We start from the raw sequence: 19,529 nt of genomic DNA, 5'->3' as shown, positions 1-19,529 counted from the left end.
GTTGACTGGCAGTATCTGATCAAAAGATGAAGAAAGGGAAAGAGAAAGAAGAAAATGAGAAAGGCTGGGAGAAGTTTTTTAAGGTTAAGAGGTAAAAAGTATTCAATAGATTGCTAAAATACTTTTAAAGACTAAAAAAGCCTCCTTCATTACAACCGCAGTAATAAAAAATGTAGAACCTGTCCATTATGGGATGAAAACAAAAATTACATAAGATGGGGTTTTTTTCTTTATAAAAATATACACAACAAAAACATTCTCTGTGCTGCTGTGGGAACACATAAAAATACTCAAAAGACCTTGATCCTGAACACTGCAATGAAACCTTTCTCATTTGGTCTTCAACATCACGTCTGTATCAATTTGTAAAAACACCCTCTCCCATACAAGGGACTTGGGTGTAACAGAAAATAAATCCAAACTTTGAGAATTAGAAACCATATTTCTTCATAATGCTGGACATTTACTTGCTTCTGCCATTCACCATCACCATTATGTTGTCTAGAAATGGAGACCAACAATAGATGTAGGTAATTACACGAGAACTTAAACTGCAGAGAGCTTCAGACCACAGCATTAAACTGGAATTAAAGCTTTACAGGAAAAGAGAAATGTTTCACTCCCTGCAATCACCTCCCTCCCTCAAACACACACTGCACACCTGCTACCCACCAGCCAGATGGGACTGAATTCTCCTGAAACAGATCTTGGATTTTTAAGCTCAGCTCAAGTTCAACTGGATTTCAAGACATGAAAATATATTATTATTTCACATTCAAAAAATTACATCAGTGTCCAGGAACTCCTAGTTTCAGTGCTGCTTGCACAATTAGATACGTATTGAAGTGGGATTATTCCCTCAAATGTCTTAATAGAAATAAGTAAAATGCAGCTTTGCATCAACATTTAATTTAATTACACATGCTCACTTAATACATGAAAACCAGAAAAAAATCTGCTTTTAAATCATCAGCCTGTTAAGTGAGATTGGGAATTTAGCTAATTTGCAGTGACCAATAGTGTTTTTTTAAAAGTCCACAAAAGCAATTTAGCAGCCCAAACTCACTTAAACATTGTAGCAACTGGCCCTTAATGCACAGGTATCATAAAATATTAACACAAGTTAAGAAAACACTGGGAAGCATTATATTCCTAGAGAATTTGCTAAGCTTGCATAATGTAACATTTGTCATCAATAAAGTTTCTTCAGTTTAGAGATCTCTACCCTGTTCTCCAGAAGGTCTCGTTTTTCCTCCCTCTACTTCAGCAGCACAGCTCCACCAAGTCCCCGTTGCCTGCACTTCAGTGGAGCGCCAGCAACTGCCAAAGTCACATTTTTAACTGGGCTTGGTCTTTCCCCACCTTTTCCTTCAGTCCCGACACCAGCTTGAGCCATGCAGGGGATACCAAGTCCCGGTGACCGGCAAGCCGGGCTCCACAGGGCCGCGGGCACCGGGAGCTGCTGCCGGCGGTGCTGGGCCAGAGCCGTGCCTGGCAGGTGCCAGGGCGCAGGAATGCGAGTCCTGCCCGCTTGGCCAGCCTTGGACTGACCTTTAGTTGCAACGGGGAACAGGAGTTTTGTTAGCGAACACAGAGTTCTGGTCTACACATTTTTTAAATTGATTCTTTTATTGATGTGAAGTGCCCAGGTGCCCTCATGACAGTCACTAATATAGATTTCGAAAATAAAATTAATTAAGGGCCAGTCTGGACCACCTTTACTGTCACCATGTAGTACCCTTTTCTACAAGTAACAATGCTATCAACCAGCGAGCACGAGTGGAGTGTCTGAGGAGTATTTCATTACATCCCAGAACACCTGACCATGGAGGTCAAGATCACTGTCACCTATCTATGCGTACACACACACACACACACACACACACACACACATGCCCTCTCCTCTCCTACCTTCCAAAAGGGGAGCCGAAGCACAGAAAACTTAACTGGCCAAAGGCAGAGTCAGAGCCGCGCCGCTCCGCGCTCCGTCCGTCCGGAGCACGGCACAGGGAGCATGGCACGGGCAGAGCCTGAGCGGGAGCAGAGCAGCCTGGCATGCAGGCTAATCTGAATTACACTCATCCAGCCCTCCAAATGGTTCCTCATTAGCTGCGGGTTAATGGAGTCCCAATGAGTAGTGTTATTTTCATCCCCTGCCTACTGAATACAAAATTCATTTGCAAATATCCTGTAAAATACTGCAAAGCAAGCCAAAGAGATATGACAACATAAGAGGCATACTATTTATGGAATGCACTTACCGTCATTTAGAAAAGGAAGCTGACATGAGCAACAGCCTAAATTTAGCAACACATTTAGTTTTTATTCACTAGTCACAATGACAACATTTCAGAGGGCTACCGCACACCTTGTGCGCCGAAAGGTTCCACTGAAATCAAGACAGACTTTGATCTGAAAGGAATTTGGGATCAGCTCCTTAATGAATACAACACTGAGTTAAATTAAGGCAATCACCATCTTGACTTTCTATTCCAAGTAGATATAAAATTACATTGATTGCAGGAAATGGTGGCATTCAAACAATATTGCAATGGCCAAAGCCTGAAAGCTAAATTCATTGTCAAGCTAAACTAGGCTTTCAGAGGGCACCATTTGATTTGAGGCAAAAAAGCATCTGCAAACCACATATTTTCAATTAATAGTGTAAAAGGCACAGAGTAAGAAATTAAAAACACAGGTCAATATGCCACATGCCACTCAAAGAAGCAGAGTCTCTGCATGAAGATACTATGCATATTCATACATATGTATGTGTATATATATGTGTGTGTGTGTGTGTGTGTGAGTGCATGTATGTGTTTTGGGCTTTTTTAGCATTTTTAAGGCAGCCTGTACTACAAAAGCCAAATTTGAGATCCAGAAAGGCACAATGCATCTCTAAACAACCTGATAATGCTCTTTTACCCACACTGTCTTTACTTCAGAAGTAATTTCAAATCAACAGCACACAAAGTTAAACCTAGTTCTTTTGAAAACTCAGAAAAAGAATTAATTCAAACCCTTACCTTTGGCACCTTAAAGACTTTTGGCCATGACTTACCTATATAAATAGAAAGAACTAATTTACTACAGAAATGCCCATGGGCAAACATGTTCTGGCTAATGAAGTGTTCAGCTTTTGCATGATTAACCAGCTGGTGGGGGTGGTGTAAAAATCACAGGGCATAAAATAATAAGAAAAATTGATTAGCAGCTCTCTTTTAAAGCACTCTATGAAAAATTTCCTTATTTTTGCTGAGCAGTTTGGAAAGTGACTGTACAGAAAGATAGACTTAAATGACTTACCAAGGAGTCAGGCAGAGACTGCACCAGGCACTCACTCCTCCAAGACCTGCATCGCAGAGAGGTTCAAGTGAAAAGCAAGGTACCAACCAGCACCATGGCTGGATTACTTATACAACAGGTCCTCCCACTAGTCATAAGGGTCATTCTCTACTATATTGCAAAAGACATTATATAAAGTTAAAACCACGATTATGCCTTGACTCGGTTCAGTTTCTACCCCAGCGCTCTACACTTGAACACCTGAGCTGGCTACAGCTACTCCCGTGAGCCAATTTGAGAAATGCCTCCATAGGAGCCCCGGGATTCACATGCTACTTAGAAATAATGCACGTATTTAGGTGATGCCACATTAAAAAGGTGGGATTTGCATGTACTAGGGACAAAAATCCTCTTGCCCTTCCCACTCTGTACAAGGGGTTCCTTAGAAGCTCACATGCTCTACCCTCAAAATAGGACCTAAATAGTGTACAAATATTTGGCAGACAGGTCACGAAAATAAATTTATCATTAACTCTCCCCTAAACCAAGGCAGGTTATCCTGGAGCAGTTTCACTTCATACACATTTGCTCTAGGTAACCCTTCAGCTCAGGTCCAGCTGGCACATAACAGTTTCTTTAAGAAGAAAACCCACATATTTTTATGGCATGGAATTATTGAAGAAACATGAAAAAGCTGCTCACATAAAATATATGCACCAGGAATAAAAAATAAAAGCAAAAATTTAAGCTACAGATAATTTGCAATAGGCCATTGTAATACTTGCAATCCCTCTTTAAGGTCATTACTGCTATGGAAAGTGCATGTTTTACACCTACTTATGGACTTCCAAAGACCGGTTTACAGCTATGTACCATGAGAGACGCAGGCAAAGAATTTGCATCTCAGGGATTTGCAATGTGTTCCAGCCCTGGGGATGCAAACACAACTGCAATGCTGGGACTTCATGAGCTGGGAACCTACATTAACTCCCTCTGGCAATTTACAAGCTGTCCCCTTATATCCACAGCTGATTTCTAACCATTACCAGATATTGCCTTCTCAACAGTCCTCTCCTGTGGAATGTGATGGTATTTGACATACCTTCATAAGCCCAGTTATCAGGACATTAATTCAATTATTAGACCATTCCGGTATACCGTGCATGCTATGGCTCAAAGTACTCAATCATACCATGGGATCCTTAGTGAGGAGCAATAACTTTACCTGAAGTAAGAATTATTTTTTACAAGAAGAATCAAAGCAGAACTCTGAAGCTCATTTTCTTTCCATTCATGACTCCTGTATTTACTTTAATCACCATTTCCTGAGGAAGATCGTATCATTTTAAATGCACCCAAAGAAAGATTTTTCTGTGCAGTTTCCCTATAGGAACAAGGCAGGTTATCCTGAGAACAGGTAACTTCACATATACACCAAACATTCACACTTAAGAACTGGTCTGGCTCATGAAGGTTAGATAACTCTATAAATATTCCATAGAGGTATTTTTTTACTTAACAGGTACATCTGAGAAATCTTCTCACTAACTTCATGGTCAGTCAAGACTTCTGATATCAAAGAGGTTTTTGCCCATGTTCAAGGTATTGCTGGATCATTGGATCTTTATACACTTGCATAGATCTTGCCTTCAAGCCTTCTCTAACTTTTTGGAAACATATTTACACTTAAGAAAGTGGGCATAGAACAGACATGAGCAAACCAAAAAAGAGGAAAACTGAAAACACTGGCATTTCTCTCAGTACATCAGTTATGAAAGTGCTATTTCCAGATAGAACTCACCATAAAAAGAGAAATTTCTAGTTAAGCAAGAAGTAGCATTAAATTCCACTTAAGTCTAATTTCTCTGGTCATATTTGAATCATGAGCCATTTCTAAAATGTCGCGTATTTCTAACTCTGATGAACTGGGACCCTGACAACACCGGAGCTTGTAAGCTGTGTTTGAAGTTATTTTCAAACATGGTAACAGCCTAATATGGTTACAACACAATTTATTAATTGCAGCTAAGAAATTATGCTGTGCAGTATCTAAGTAACATCATAATTTTAGCTAGCCTACTTGTTTCAAAAGTAAAAAAAAATTTAAAGCCTGTTTGCTACAGAAAGTGAATGCTTGTTAAAACTGTACTTCTCAAAGGAATTCAGAAACACAGATATGAGGCACAGCTGGTTTACAAACGGCAAAAGCTAATTCTTCAGACCTGTGCATCATACTCCAAAAGCTTTATATAATTATCCGTTTGTTTACTTTTGAGCAATTGCTTTGGAAGGGCCCCCCAGTGAGTGATGCTGTGTGCCCTGCAGAGGGGTCAAGCACAACACAGAGGCTGCACACTGCAGGTTTGCTTTCAAAGAACAAGCATACCCAAAGGTATTTAGGTGCCTAACTCCACCTATAGCCACTCTCAGTGAAATTGATAGAATAAATGCCTCTGAGGACATGATCCTTTGACATCAATGTGGATTCCTCAAATGGATCCAGGTCCATGCTTTTATGGACACCAACACAGCAGAAAGTGAACATCATTCTGCTTTGTGACTTCTTTATTCTCTTCTGTATTGGAGTTTCTCTAAGACCATGGTTCCTGGTAGAGGACACAACAGCCAAACAGGCTGGTATAATTAACCAGAGTTTTTCATACTAATTAGGAACAACATGAGCATTAGGCAATCAATAGGACACCTTATGCCACTACTGCTTAAGTCTGCTTTGACTACTTCTGGTTCAGCTGTACCCTTGAAGCATATTTGGAGGGTTCTTCCTGACACCCTCCCACGCAGCATCAATTTTTAGCAACAATAACCTTTCCCATTACACTAGGAATTGATAAGAAACACTGTTAACCTATGTGATGCAGCTAAAAGTCAGATGTAAAGTGCCAAAATGAATTATTTTTTATTTTGGTAAATTATTTTGATCACTTCTAATGTGATGATACACTTGACCAGTTGGTAACATAGCATGATACTCACCACAATACAAACAAGTTGCATACAGACTTGTTTGACACACACATCCCACTCAGGAACAAGGGGAGCCATCCTCCACCATTCACTGTACATTTAGCAATTCACTTCCAAATTCACATAAAATAACAGTGCAATCATTTTTTCAGAAGTCATTTAAAACTCTTTCTGAATAACTTAAGGACAGCTGGCAAGAAAGTAATATGTCTTAAGTACAGATAAAAACAGAAAACCTGTAAAGCATCTTTTCCAATTGAGAGGCTCAACTGCTAAAATTAGTTCTTGGAATTTCTCCTTTGGGTGCCAGTTCAGATCTTGCTCCAAATGACCACTAACAATCAATTCCACTGACTTTGAAATAATACACAACTACTCAAAAACACCTGTTTGCTAATTAGGTGCATGCAACCCCCTCACAAAACATCACATTCTCATACTCTTATTTTTAAAAATGCACTTTTGTTCCAGTGTCCTGAAACTAACTGTACAAACACAAAGAACTCAGATGCCCTCTCAACCCCCACTGGAAGTGACAAGTGAGTCCTTCTAAAATTGCAGACACATACTGTCAAGTGCAGGTGTTTGTAAACAAGTTTGGAAATGTTTCTAATTATAAACCATAGGAGTTAAAATTAGAAGTCCAATCCGCTAGCCTTAAAAAAAAGAACTTCCAAAAGTGTTCATCTAAATGAGAGCAACCAGTGATGTTTCATTTAGTAACAAGAGCAGAACTCCTGTGCCAAGCAGCACACTGCTCCTTATCAAACTTTCCACTATGAGTTACATTTCTTTAAAAAAAAAAAAGGATTTGATAAGAATTTTAATTTGCTGTCATACTATGATACTGTATATGTGAAAGTACAATCTAAAAATACCCTATTCACAGGTCTCCCGCGTTTCACATAATTATAAAGAGGGAAAAGAAATGTTCCCAAATCTTCTGAATCTGTCTTGGCTGACAACATCAAAGTTCAGCTTTTATGGGGAGCTTCCCACGCTGACCTTCTGAGAACTCAAACCAAACTCTGCTTGAGGGAGCCTTACTCTTCGGGATGAAGTTCTCCTCAATAACCTCAACTACTGCAAAGCTCGGCTTGCCTGGCACAAAACTGCTGAGAGAGGAAGCTCGGAGGAGCAATCCCAGAGCTCTGGCTGATGGAGATCTCGGGATGCTGACACTGAACTTGAGGTGCCTCTGACTTGTCTTCACTACTCTGACGTGGAGGTCAGAAATGCAGCTCTAAGGAGCCAAGGGCTTTGGCTAACACTTCAGACAGAGGCTGAGGGAAGGCAAATCCTGCAGCCCTCATGCACCATTTACAGTGCACTAGGACAAGATAGTGCAGGCACAACAATGGACTTAACCTTTGCAGGAGTTTAGGGAGAAAGCCAAGCTAAGGGGAGAGGGAGCTCTTGTAAGGGGAAAAAAGATTCATTAATCTCATTATTTCTTAAAGCACATTTGAGCATGTCAGAATAGCTTCTGCTGATTACAAGTGAGCAAACATGAAACAGTTGCAGAGAGGCTCAACTATGGCCTTGATTCAAGAACGGGGTAGTCTCCTGCTGCACTGTCATGAAGAAAATTGAAAGGAACGTGGCTTAAACAGTGAGGACCTGCTCCAGGAACAAGGTGGGACTGGCCCTGCCCAGCAGATATCCCTCTGTTCCCTACCTACAGCACACACAGGCACTGCGAGGGGCAGGGAAACAACAGCTCTTCATCCCCTGCACAGCCAGCCTGCTCCTCTGGGAATGTTACAAGACAAAGGAAAAGCCCAAATCCATCCTCCTCAAGAACCAGGATGGAAAGTAAGTTGCCCATGTCTCATCACAGTCAGGGAGCTATTTCACATAATAACCACTATCCAACCTTTCCTTTTCTTTCACTTCCTTTTCTTTTTAGCCTTTGCTCTGTAAAAATAATAGCGTAAAAATAATATTTTTCTGGAAAGCCTTTTGAAATTCACTGCATTCAACAAACACAACCATACCAGTTTAGTGCTGTACAGTCTTGTACCCAGCAAGTGCAGTGCTTTCAAAGCAGGAGTCCTGCAGGTGGCACTTCCTTTGCTGCAAGTCATAATACCATAAAATAATGCAATTGGTCGGGTTGGAAGGGACCTTAATGGTCATCTAGTTCCAAACCTACTCTGATGGGCAGGGACAGCTTCCACTACACCAGGTTGCTCTAAGCACCATCCAACCCAGCCCCGAAAATTGCCAGGACTGAAGCATCCAGTTTCTCTTCGCAACCTGTTCCAGTGTCTCACCATCCTCACAGTAGAAATTTCTCCCTAATTTCTCATCTAAACCTGCCCTCTGTCAGTTCAAAGCCATCCTCCCTTGTCCTCTCATTACACCCTGCTAAATAGTGTGTCCCCATTCATTCTTACATGTCACCTTTAGGTACTAGAGATTATCAAATCTCCTCAGGGCCTTCTCTTCTCCAGGCTGAACAACCCCAACTTGTCTCTGCACAGGAGAAGTGCTCCAGTCCTCTGAGCATCTTTGTGGCTTCCTCCACACTCATTCCAATGGGTCTACATTCCTCCCATGCTGGGGACTTCATAGCTGGACACAGCACTCCAGGTGGGGTCTCACCAGAGCAGAGGAGAGGGGGAGAATCCCTACCCTCAACCTGCTTGCCATGCTGCTCCTGCTGCAGCCCAGGATATGGTTGGCTTTCTGGGATGCAGGAGCACACTGATGGGTTTTATTGAGCTCCTCATCAAATAAACTGTAGCTTCTCTCTTAAGCCATTTCCTGTCTTTTTAAGCCAACTCCTTTTTTTTTTTTTTTTTTTTTTTTTTTTGTGACATAAGTAAGGGACGGAGAAGCCACTTTGGTGAAGGGACCACAGTAATTAGGAACAGAGTGATGGTGCATCTCACCTGCAATTGGTGGCCTCTACCCCTCTTTTCCTGAGCTTGGGTACCTCATCCTCCCCTTTCCTGGCCCGTGCTGTGAGAGCTCCCTCTCCTGTTCCAGTTTAACCAATGTTAGACCTTGTCCTACTGGAAGCGTGGCCTTAGTCAACAGAGCAGGTTCTAAGAGAGACTCAGCAAACTAGGTTTCCTGCTACAAACTGACATCAAAATAATTCCCTGAGAGAGTATAAACTTCCAATCAAAACCTATGAAATTTACTTCTTTATTAAGCATAGATTTATATTCACATCCCCAAGTTGGTATACACACTATGGATATTGTGTATATACAATATATACACATATATACCCACATGTGTATGGCACATGCACACATGTAGCACTGCAAATCTTTAATGCTACTAACCTCATTGCTATTTTAATTCCAAGCAAGGATAAAAATCATTAGTTTCCACAAGCACATCTAAACTTCTGAATGTACCCGTGGACTCACTTAGAAAAATGTTTTTTTCCTAAACAAATACATATTGGAGCTGTGTTTGCAAGTCTAAAAAAAACACGCTTTTCATTGGGTATATAAATATTTTAATTAACAATAAGTATGCATTTAGGTGATTCTGCATCAAAGTCTAGATCAGTTAGGGCAATTAACCCATTACAGTTTTCTAAGATATCAGATGAAAGAAAATAGGAAATTAGGAAATGCAAAAGGAATTTAGTAAATGCATAATCGGACTTTAAGCATTTGAGTGGTAAAATAATCTCAGATAGTGCTTTATTTCTAATATTTTCTGCATGCTCAAAATGAAAGCATGAAGAGCAGCGCAATTGCATATATCTTCTACCAAAAATAGCCAAAAAATACTATAGAAGAGTGCCTGCTGGGTTGGTTATAAAAGTAAAGTATAATCCATTAACCGCTAATTAGAAGCATCAGAAGCAGGCTTTGCTGCAATAAGAGCTGGCCCCTAAGTAGATGTTTCTGTAACCATTTAAAGGCACAGGGTTTCTCCAGTTGCTGAGAATGGAGCTTGGATGGTTTCAGCATAAAGGCCATGTGAAAAGAGACTATGGCACTTGGCCATGTTACCCAGCTGTTTTCTAAATATGATGACAGGTGCCATTTTTTCCATTTGATCGTGGAACGTAATACATCTTCAAACAAATTTTCCCCAACTAGTCTGGTGCAGCTACATTTCAGAGATTCAAATATAAGAATGTTTGCTTTTTTTCTCTGACAGACACATATTGCAGAGTCTTTGGCAGATATTTCATTATTGGCCTTTTTCTCAACGCTGAATCTTTAGTTTATGTATTATTTTGCTTTTTACTGCCATTGTAGGAGGGAAAGAACAAGCACTTGGGCAAAGGATTTAATTCTGAAGGAATTAAGAAAGGGGGGAGGAGCTACTATTTATAATTAGACAATAAATTTTATTTAAGAAAGAATCCTCTTCCCTTCTGTTCACTACTTCCCAAAGGATGGGGAGCACTGCCATAATTTCTCCTCTTCTTTATCTGACTAGCTACCTGGTCAAACTGAGCTCCTTTCCTATCACTGAAAGGCCAAGCAGATCTTTTGACCCGTTTGCCTATGAAAAGGTCTTAAAGGGTTATGGCAAAAAAAAAAGGTGAAGCCAGAAGAAATCCCAGTACTCCAGCTCCCTGCAGAAGCACCCAAGACACAAAAAGCAGCAATTATGGACGTGAACAACGAGAGATGATGTCTTGAAATGGACCATGGGCTCCAAACCTCAGCCATGCAGCATGTGGAGCCAAAGGGAGCTCTGCTTCCTCCAGGGCTGGAGGGGCCTCGAGCAGTGCAAGAGGACAGGATACAAGTCAGGCTGCACAACTCGAAAAATCAGGGGAAAACCAAGCAGATAACTAACTGCCCATGTTAAAAAAGGGATGTAGCTAGCACAAGGGGAAATAGTTCAGGTCAATGTTTTGAGCTTTTCATCTCCATGGATCGATCAACTAGTAAATATAGGAAGAAGATTTGTGTGGGGCAGGAAATGAGGGCATTTAGCTTTTTTCTTTCTGCCCTATTTTCATCTACAACACAGAAGAAACTCATTTCATTTAAAATGGTGAAATAGGAGCATCCATTAAGGAAATTAAGATGGCAATAGATCATTTTACAATGGTAAACATCTAAGAAATAATAAAACTAAGATTACAGTAGAAATAATAAAATCAAATTTACTTCAAACCAATGTCTTAAATAGTTGTTAACCCTGGCAGAAGCTCTCACAAGGAAGATGAGTATATCTGTTTTCATTCTCTATGTAGGGAAACAACTGTAAAATGCCCCAAAGCCACGGAGGGAGTCAGTGTCAAAGACATGATTAGTAGTTCAGAAGTTATCTGATTCGGGTCACATGGTGTTCCAAAAACCAAACCTAAATATAGCATGCAAGAGATCTGCACAAAGAGCAATCCCATGATGGGAGCACACTAAACTCTCCACAAAATTAATTAGGGTTATTTTGAGGCAACCAAAAGAAAGCAAGAAGGAAAAAAAAAAAAATCAATCCTTGCCCTGCCCAGTTCTGCAAGAGCAGATGTCTCTGGTATGAACAAGCCTCAGTGTGCAGCCCAGGCACTCAGGGAGCTGGTTCCTGGGGAAAGCCCCACACAGCACCGATGTGGAAGCTGGGTGGGGGGCACAGTGTGGCTGTATTAAGGAATGCAGCTCACTGGGGAACAAGAAGACCAGCAAGAGGACCAGCAGGAACCCAATACTTGAGTTCTTCTGTAGCTGTTAATAGCATCCTTCTAACACAGAAACAAAACCACCTTTTTGGAAAAGGAACGTCCATGTAAACATTACCCCTGGCACAGACCAAGACTCTTGGGAAACAAATGAATGCTTCCCAAGGAAGAATGGAAAGAAAATTCCCTGCTGGAAATTGTTACCCCTGAAATCCTCCATTAGCTTTGGCCCTTGACAAGGAGGAGCATTTTCTCACACAGCCTAAAGAGCTACTTCTAACAGCCTTCCCTATGTGTAGGCATAAGGAGCAACCTCATGGAAAAGCATGCAGATCCTGAAAAGGCAGCGGGAGCAGTGCTCCTCAGATATTGTGAGTTTCTTTTAGTCCCTCTCTGTTAAGTGGGCACATTTTTTCCTATGTTTCCTGAGCACTGAATTGCCAGGTGGCTTCTGACCTCTGCTGACCTACAAGCTGATTTCAGCCAGCTGGCCTAGTTCACAATTTCCCTATAAAACCTATTTTTAAAAACTCAAAAACTCTGCTGGTGAATGCCATGGCAAATGTTTTAGGATGACCACAATCATCAGTTTACTTGGGCATCACCTTTATTCCCAAGTACCAGGGGGAACACCATTCTTCTCTCAAGCACTGGAACACGCAGGACACGTCGATATTACCCTGAAGACCCGGGCAAAGCTGAAGCAGGGGCTACAGAGAGCAGGACAAAGCTGAGGGAGGCAGAGCTGCGAGGAGTGCTGCTGTCAGCAGGCAGAAAGAAAGCAGGCTCTTGAGCCCAGACCACGGAGCAGGTGCTCCAGAAGGCAGGTAACAAAACAGAATGAGTGTGGGACACAAACTGCAAATTTCGGCTCCAACGCTTCAGGCCATTAGCAGGTGCTTCAGGCAGTCATCCAAATCAAAGTAAGAAAGTGGAAAGAGCCAAATGCTGGTTAGAGGTTTGCTAACATGAAATCCCAGCACGGGCAGTTAAAACACTTCCCCATTGTGGGAGCAGGCTAATAAGAAAAGAAGAAACAAACAAAAAGCATATGCAATTTTTGTAAAAACGGCTGTGTTGGGGATTTTACTATCCTGTACTCGAGCCCCGAGATGCAAATGTTGGCTGGGATGCTGAGATCAGCAGTTATATGTCCTCAGGTGGTTAGAGACAAGACAGAAAAGAGCTGGCATCTGGGGAAAATAGAGGGCCCATTTAATAATGCTTCACTTGAGCGAAAGAGGGTTTCCCCTGTGGGTATTGTCCCAAAGAAAGCTCCAGGCAAGTTTAGAATGGTTCATTACTTGTCACATCTAGAAGGTGAGTCAGTTAATGATTACACTGACTCCCTTTTGACTTCAGCTTCATGTGTTTTCAATCTGAGAACAGTGCTCTCATCAAGTAAAATACCACTCACCACAAACAGAAACACAGAAGATATCTGCTTTTCAGATGCTCACGGCACAACTGTAGTTATTTTATCTGTCAGATTTTCCAGGCACTTTTTGCAAATCATATTTTTGGTAGCTAACACACAGCATTCGCAACCCATGTTCAGGGAGTTGTCACTTTTCTATAACAATGGACAGTTCAGAGACCTGACGCCTGCTTTATTGAGATTGGTCTCCAGAGGGCCTAATATTAGGGCCTTGCATGGATCCTTATAAAATCCAAATATCTGCTTCCTCAAGGGTTAATTCCCCAACATCTCCTCAACCCGGAACAACACTACCTGATTTAATTTGCCTTACACAGACATAAGAAATAGAAGTGGCTACTCCAAACAGTTGTTGGTGCAGGCTAACTGTAGTGGCCAGTGATAGAGTATTTTAATCAGATGGTCACTTGAACATTATTGGTCAAGTTCTCCTTGCTGAGACCTGTGTCCCTTGCCAAAGGCTAGCAGGCTTGACAGAAGGAGAGAAACAAACTCCTTTTATCAGAGTAACACGAGTCAATATGTGGAAAGATACTTCCATCTGCTCTGTGTTGCTGGTGACATGACATTATGACAATTTGGTATAGGTTTGTAACAGAACAGATAAAACAAGATGGCTCAGCTACTATCGTTTATGTTCCACATGTAGGGGGAGTTCTCCCAAGCCACTTTCTATAGGAGCAGCTAAGACTCACTACAGAAATTCTGAGGGGTAAAAACATGTTGCTGATTATTTCAGAGTTAACGGCACAGACAGACAACTACGGTGCAATTCCAAAAAATAAACAAATTCTCCTTCTCAAACTGTTCTCCAAGGAGATGCATTTGGTCAGGTACAGGAATCGCCAAAGGAACCTGCTGTATCCAGCAACCTGCAGACACACACAACCTACTAAACACAACCCATGAGTAGAGTGGCCTGTGCTGTTTCTGCATTAATTTTGTGTCTGTGTGTTACCAGATCCCTGGGACTTTCATGGTCTGTGGGCAGCAAATTGGCTGAGCCAAAAGGGAAGGTTCCACCTGACTAGGCCAGGAGGAGCTATATTAAGCTTGTCTCAGCTGGAGGTCATTCTGCATATTTTGAAGGCTACTTTCTTGGTAGCTGGTCAAGCAACCAGTGACCAGAAATTAAGAACCTAATCTGTATAACATCCATAATATTCAGAACACTTCTGAAGACCAGACCCTATGCATATAAAGTTCCTAATTTCCAAAATGTTTGACCAAAGCCATTTCTCTCAGGGCCAAGCAGGCTCTCACATTTGTTAAGCACTTGCTTCATGTCTCATTTCCAGTAGGCTGCTGGTAGCCCTGCAGCCAAGAATTCATTTCCACAATTCCAAAACATTTTTTGATACTTCCTGACCAAACGGCTTTGCAGTAGAAATTGGTTTCTGTCACCATCTGTTGTTCCATAGTTCGGAAGGGCTAACATTTTCCTTCAAGAGGGAAAAAGTTGGGGAGGATGCATGGCCAATACTAATGGAATAGATACTCTTTTCCTTACTGTCACTTTATAGGGAAGCCTTGGCCTATTTCTCAGCAGCTGTGAAATTGTCATCAGCAGGATTCTTTACAAAGCTTGGTGGCATATGGAATATATTGCTCACTTCTTAATACTATATAAACAACCTTGCTGCATAACTGAGCTAGGCAAAGAAAGCAGGTGCTTGATGAAAAAATAATTCTTCATGCATCAATCCTCTATAGACTTTGCAGAAACTCTAGACAAGGATATTTTGGAGACAAGTAGGGGTTTGAATTAACTAAATAATATTTTACAGAAACCCCTAGGCTTCAGAGGTGGAACAGTCCCTTAAAAACCAGCAGGTGAAATCACTGTGCCACAGGATAACATCATATTCTGCCATTCACAAAGCCAACATTCACATTCCACACCAAAAGGAAGTGTCACTTCACCCTCCTCTGTAACACATTAAAAACTACTCTGCAAGGGTTCCATCTCCATTTCTGATGCAGTAAGAGACTATTTATTTAGCATCAGTTTTAGACTATCTATCTCTTTTTGTCACAGCCTGGCCTTATTTTTACAGCTTCTTAACCAATAAGTAAATTAAACAAAATAATAACAATAACAATAATAGTAATATAAAAAGTCCATGGCGTTCTGGTAACCATACACACTGAATTGGAAACACAGGGCTAGAATTGCAGGAGTTTAGGTGATTCTCACAACAGGAGACACACAAAGAACAAAGGGCAAATATGTTGAATATGCTGGTCTTTAAGTAGTCAAGAGCATTGCAAAAAAAGCATGAAAATAAGATGAAGTATCAGAAGAGGAATGATGGTGTGCTGCAGTTATGTGCCCACTTCTGTATCCTCCCCAGTGAATGTCCACTCAGCCATCCCTGCACATAACTGCACATACACACAGATATATTCACGGTCATCTGTGCCCTGCTGCACCTAGAACGGCCCCAGCAGGTGAAACCAAAGGGCCACTTAGGCTGACTGGCTTGTCCGGGCCCATGGCAAACAGCAGATGCTGAGTGAAGGCCATGGAGCAGGGGTGTAGTGACAGTTCCCCAGACTACTCTTCCCAACATCCATCTATTTGTGGCTCAGAGACTTCCTTTAACAAAATATATACAATTTTTCCAGATCTGCTTTTAGAAATCTTCACTTGCAGTTACAGATGATTACTCAGAGCAAGGTTCTCCAGCTACATTGCATGTTTCTTGTACTAAGTGAGCTATTACATGTTGATACGGAAAAACCCAGCCTGCTGCCCTCATCCCAGAGGGAAGGGCAAACTGAGTATTTGGGCAGCCCGTGCTGCCTGAGCTGCTGTACAGGTCTTCTGTGCACAGTCCAGATAGAAAAGAGGTCTGCTGCAGCCATGACAATGCACAGCAGACTATGATGGCGGAAGTTTGGAAGTGCTGTCCTATAGGTTAGGATTCTGAGCTGCACTTAAACAATTAAAGCCAGAAATACACATCTGTCATCTATGGGGCTCTGAAGCTACCCTTTGATCTCCTGTCACTGCTTAGCTAAGTGGCCTTTTAGCAAAGCAGGACAGGGAGCACATTGCTGGACACTGAGGAAGTACCAGCTACGTGGACAATCACAGGACAGCATGCACCTGTCACCTCCCCACAGTCACACAGCAAGAGGGTCATTGCTCTTCCAGAGGCATCCAAAAAACCAGTTCTTGTTCACAATTCAATATGTTTGCTATTTATGCACCTCCTCGTTGCTCAAATATTCTTTGCTCTGTATTCTTTACTTTTGCTCTGTATTCTTTAACACCCAATAAAATGAAGCCAGAAAGAGAGAGGCCAAAGGGAAGTGCAGTATCCAAGAACAAAAGGTTCTCCGAGCAGTTTCACTCTCTATTCATGTAATACACAAACCAAAAATAATACAGACTAAAGCCTGCTAACTAACTAAACAGGCTTAAATAGTATTTAGCTCTTTCTATCATCCAGAAATCTCAAAATACTTTACAAAGGTATGCAGATTGGGAAGAGCCAGTAGCAAGCTACTCCTAGGCATTTGCTCTTTCCATTAGAGCGCATCACCACCTCCAAGTATGAGCACAATTCGCTTGCAGCTGGCATGGAGAGGTGCACATGTGCATTAAAGGAATAGTTTTTCCTTATTCCCTATGCGCTGATTGCTTTTAATACATTGTTTCAGACATTCTGTGTATAAAAGTAACAGTATACCATGCACCAATGTTACTCAAACTACTACTACATGGGCAAGTAATACTTCAGATAAGATGCAGTCCTCCTTTCAGTTACAGTAGGAATGTAGTGAATAACCAAGCTATAAATGCCTGTTTTCAAAACCTTGAAACAAGAAAGAAGTAGGCTTAACAATTATCAAGAAAAAAAAATTATGATAGAGGAAACAAAGATAAAACCTTGAAGAGTTTTGTAGAAATTGGGAAAAGTCAATGCCTTCCTCCAAAAGAGACCAGCTTGCAGAAATTATCACAGGAGTGTTTCATAACAAAATTCAAATGCCAACATGGAGCAGAAATACTTGGAAAGCTGGAAGTCTTACTTTCAGCATGACCTGTCAAAATCAGCATGGAGAGCGAAGTCAGTTGATAAAACATTCCTATGTCAACCTGCACTCTCAGATCAGAAAGCTCCTGTCAACAAGTTCTGGTCTTTGCTACAAAAGTGGGAATCAACTGTAACACCTGAAAAGGCTGAGAATTGATGTCAGATTTTAAAGTATTTGTTGATCAACTTATATTTTGCATACATCAATGCCTATGGGCTTCTGATCAAGGGCCATAGCTAATATAAACAATGTATCAAAATAAATACTTGTCAAAAATTTTTATTTGGTTGGGTTTTTTTAAGGTTTGCAGGGAAAATACTATTGTTCAGATCAAAAAAAAAAAAAAAAAAAAAAAAAACCAAAGAAGAGAAAAAAATACCAAAATTTGATCTCCACTCTCTCCAGTTAGAACTGTTGGTGTTTGTGTAAACTCAGTTCAGGGAAGACATAAATAGCATCTTTTTAAGCTAATGATTTTCACCACAGGCCATTTAAAACAGGTGTTTAGAGTGGCCCTGAAACAGATCCCATCTGTGTTCACCTAAGTTAGCTTATTTTTGTTTTGCTCCATTTTAATGTATGCATACATCCTGTGTTTCCAGCTCGTCTTTTCAGCCCACTCCCGTCCTCCGCACTCCCAATCTGTCAGCCAGACTCCAGGGACAGGAATTAAAAATGACCACGTCTAAGAACTGTACCTCCCTGTGTAACAGACTTAACAGAGGCAGAAACACTAAAAAGCTGAAAAGTTCCCCATGGTCTTTGCCTATTAAATCCCACAGCTTGCCAACAGCAGGGCACATTTTAGTGTCAAAGAACAGGGCACTGGCTTGCATTTCTGTGTGATGGAAGAGCGGGGGTACTCCTGTCTCTTTACATTTCACATCATACTGTTTGTGAAGAAAGTTGACAACACCAGGATGCTCAAAAACACCCTGTACTATTACACAGAGGAAGCAAGATGCTTGCTGAGAAATAGTGCTGACACCAGAATACGGTTGATTCAGCATGGGTGATAAAAGCTTATTTTTGGTTGGTTCAGGCAGTATTTGATTAAAGTAGGATTAAATACTCATCAGACTTGCTTAAAAATAATTCTGCACCCATCCCATCAGTCTGCATCATTCTCTATCTTACAATATTTTCCACGACTAAAAAGAAAGAGAGGTAATTTTCTGTTCATCGGATCAGCAAAGAGGTAGGCAAAGTCCTTGAAAAGACTATTGCAAGAAAGTAGAAGGAAGGATTCAGTCAACTGGCAACCAAATAGAAGCCTCCTGATATTTCCCACTGAGAAGTAACAGGATCTGGGCTATAGATATGTTTGTCAAACATATCTATAGCAGGGATAATTAAGTTAGTGCAGCACTAGGTGCATGCTTTGAAGTGTTTATGCAGTTGCTATACTGACTTTTCTTTCACCTGGTAGGTTAAGCTCACCATCTCACACTTATTTGCAGACTCATGACCTACCCTCTGTCCTCATTATCACTTCATTTCTGATAGCTGAACATCTTGGAAATTATATTCAAAGGTTTTGTTATAAATAAAGGAGACTAACAGAAGCATAAATACAGACTCCTGTCACCAAGGAATAACCGCCTGGAACTTCTTATGGCTCCTTTCTGCCAAGGGGTTCGCGTAACTTTACAAACAAACAAATATTCTTCTAAGGTAGGTATTGCTATTTTTTCATTTTTCAAGGCCTCTTGTGACTAGCATCCAAACCCTTGATCCCCAGTTTCATGTAACTGGAAAAAAATGGGGACAACATTCTTGGCCTCCTTCACAAAAAGCCCCAAGGATGTTTCAATTTCTTATACTGGTATCCCTTGGAATAACAGGGTCAAAATATAAAACAGAAAGCTTTAAACTCCCTCTATTTGGCAGTAATTTTTACTCCACAATACTACCAGCAGTGATACCTTTCCTATAAAGATCAAACCTCACCAAAGATGGTGAGCATCCTGCTGGGGTTTCCATCACTGGCAAGAGCAGCACCCGAGTGTGCAGAACCTGCAGTGATATCCAGACTGATTCCCACTGATCTCAGTGAAGCCAAGACATTATCTTGTATGCTTTTCCATGCAGCTGGGGAGTGATTTCATATGCAAGGATCTTCACTTACCTACATCCTTCTACAAATCAGAGTTCTCAGCTGTG

The 19,529-nt window shown here is 41.2% G+C and overlaps 1 protein-coding gene across 23 annotated transcripts in view; it reads right to left on the bottom strand.

The window, feature by feature from the left end:
- ESRRG (estrogen related receptor gamma) overlaps positions 1 to 19,529 on the bottom strand; it is a 372,262-nt gene that overhangs the window by 334,952 nt on the left and 17,781 nt on the right. For 10 of the 23 annotated variants that reach the window (XM_074537056.1, XM_074537064.1, XM_074537055.1 and 7 more), the window contains exon 2: positions 3,307 to 3,352. The exons of the other annotated variants lie outside the window; for them this stretch is intronic. Coding sequence is in view for 2 of the 10 variants with exons in the window: in XM_074537053.1 (XP_074393154.1) it covers positions 3,307 to 3,352 (46 nt within the window). In the remaining 8 variants the exon portion in view is untranslated. The remainder of the gene's footprint in view (positions 1 to 3,306; positions 3,353 to 19,529) is intronic. 23 annotated transcript variants of the gene reach the window in all.

Source organism: Zonotrichia albicollis, chromosome 3, assembly GCF_047830755.1.
Source record: "Zonotrichia albicollis isolate bZonAlb1 chromosome 3, bZonAlb1.hap1, whole genome shotgun sequence".
Lineage (NCBI taxonomy): Eukaryota > Metazoa > Chordata > Aves > Passeriformes > Passerellidae > Zonotrichia > Zonotrichia albicollis.
The sequence above is the reverse complement of the archived record's forward strand: the minus strand, read 5'-3'. Positions and strand labels throughout refer to the sequence as shown.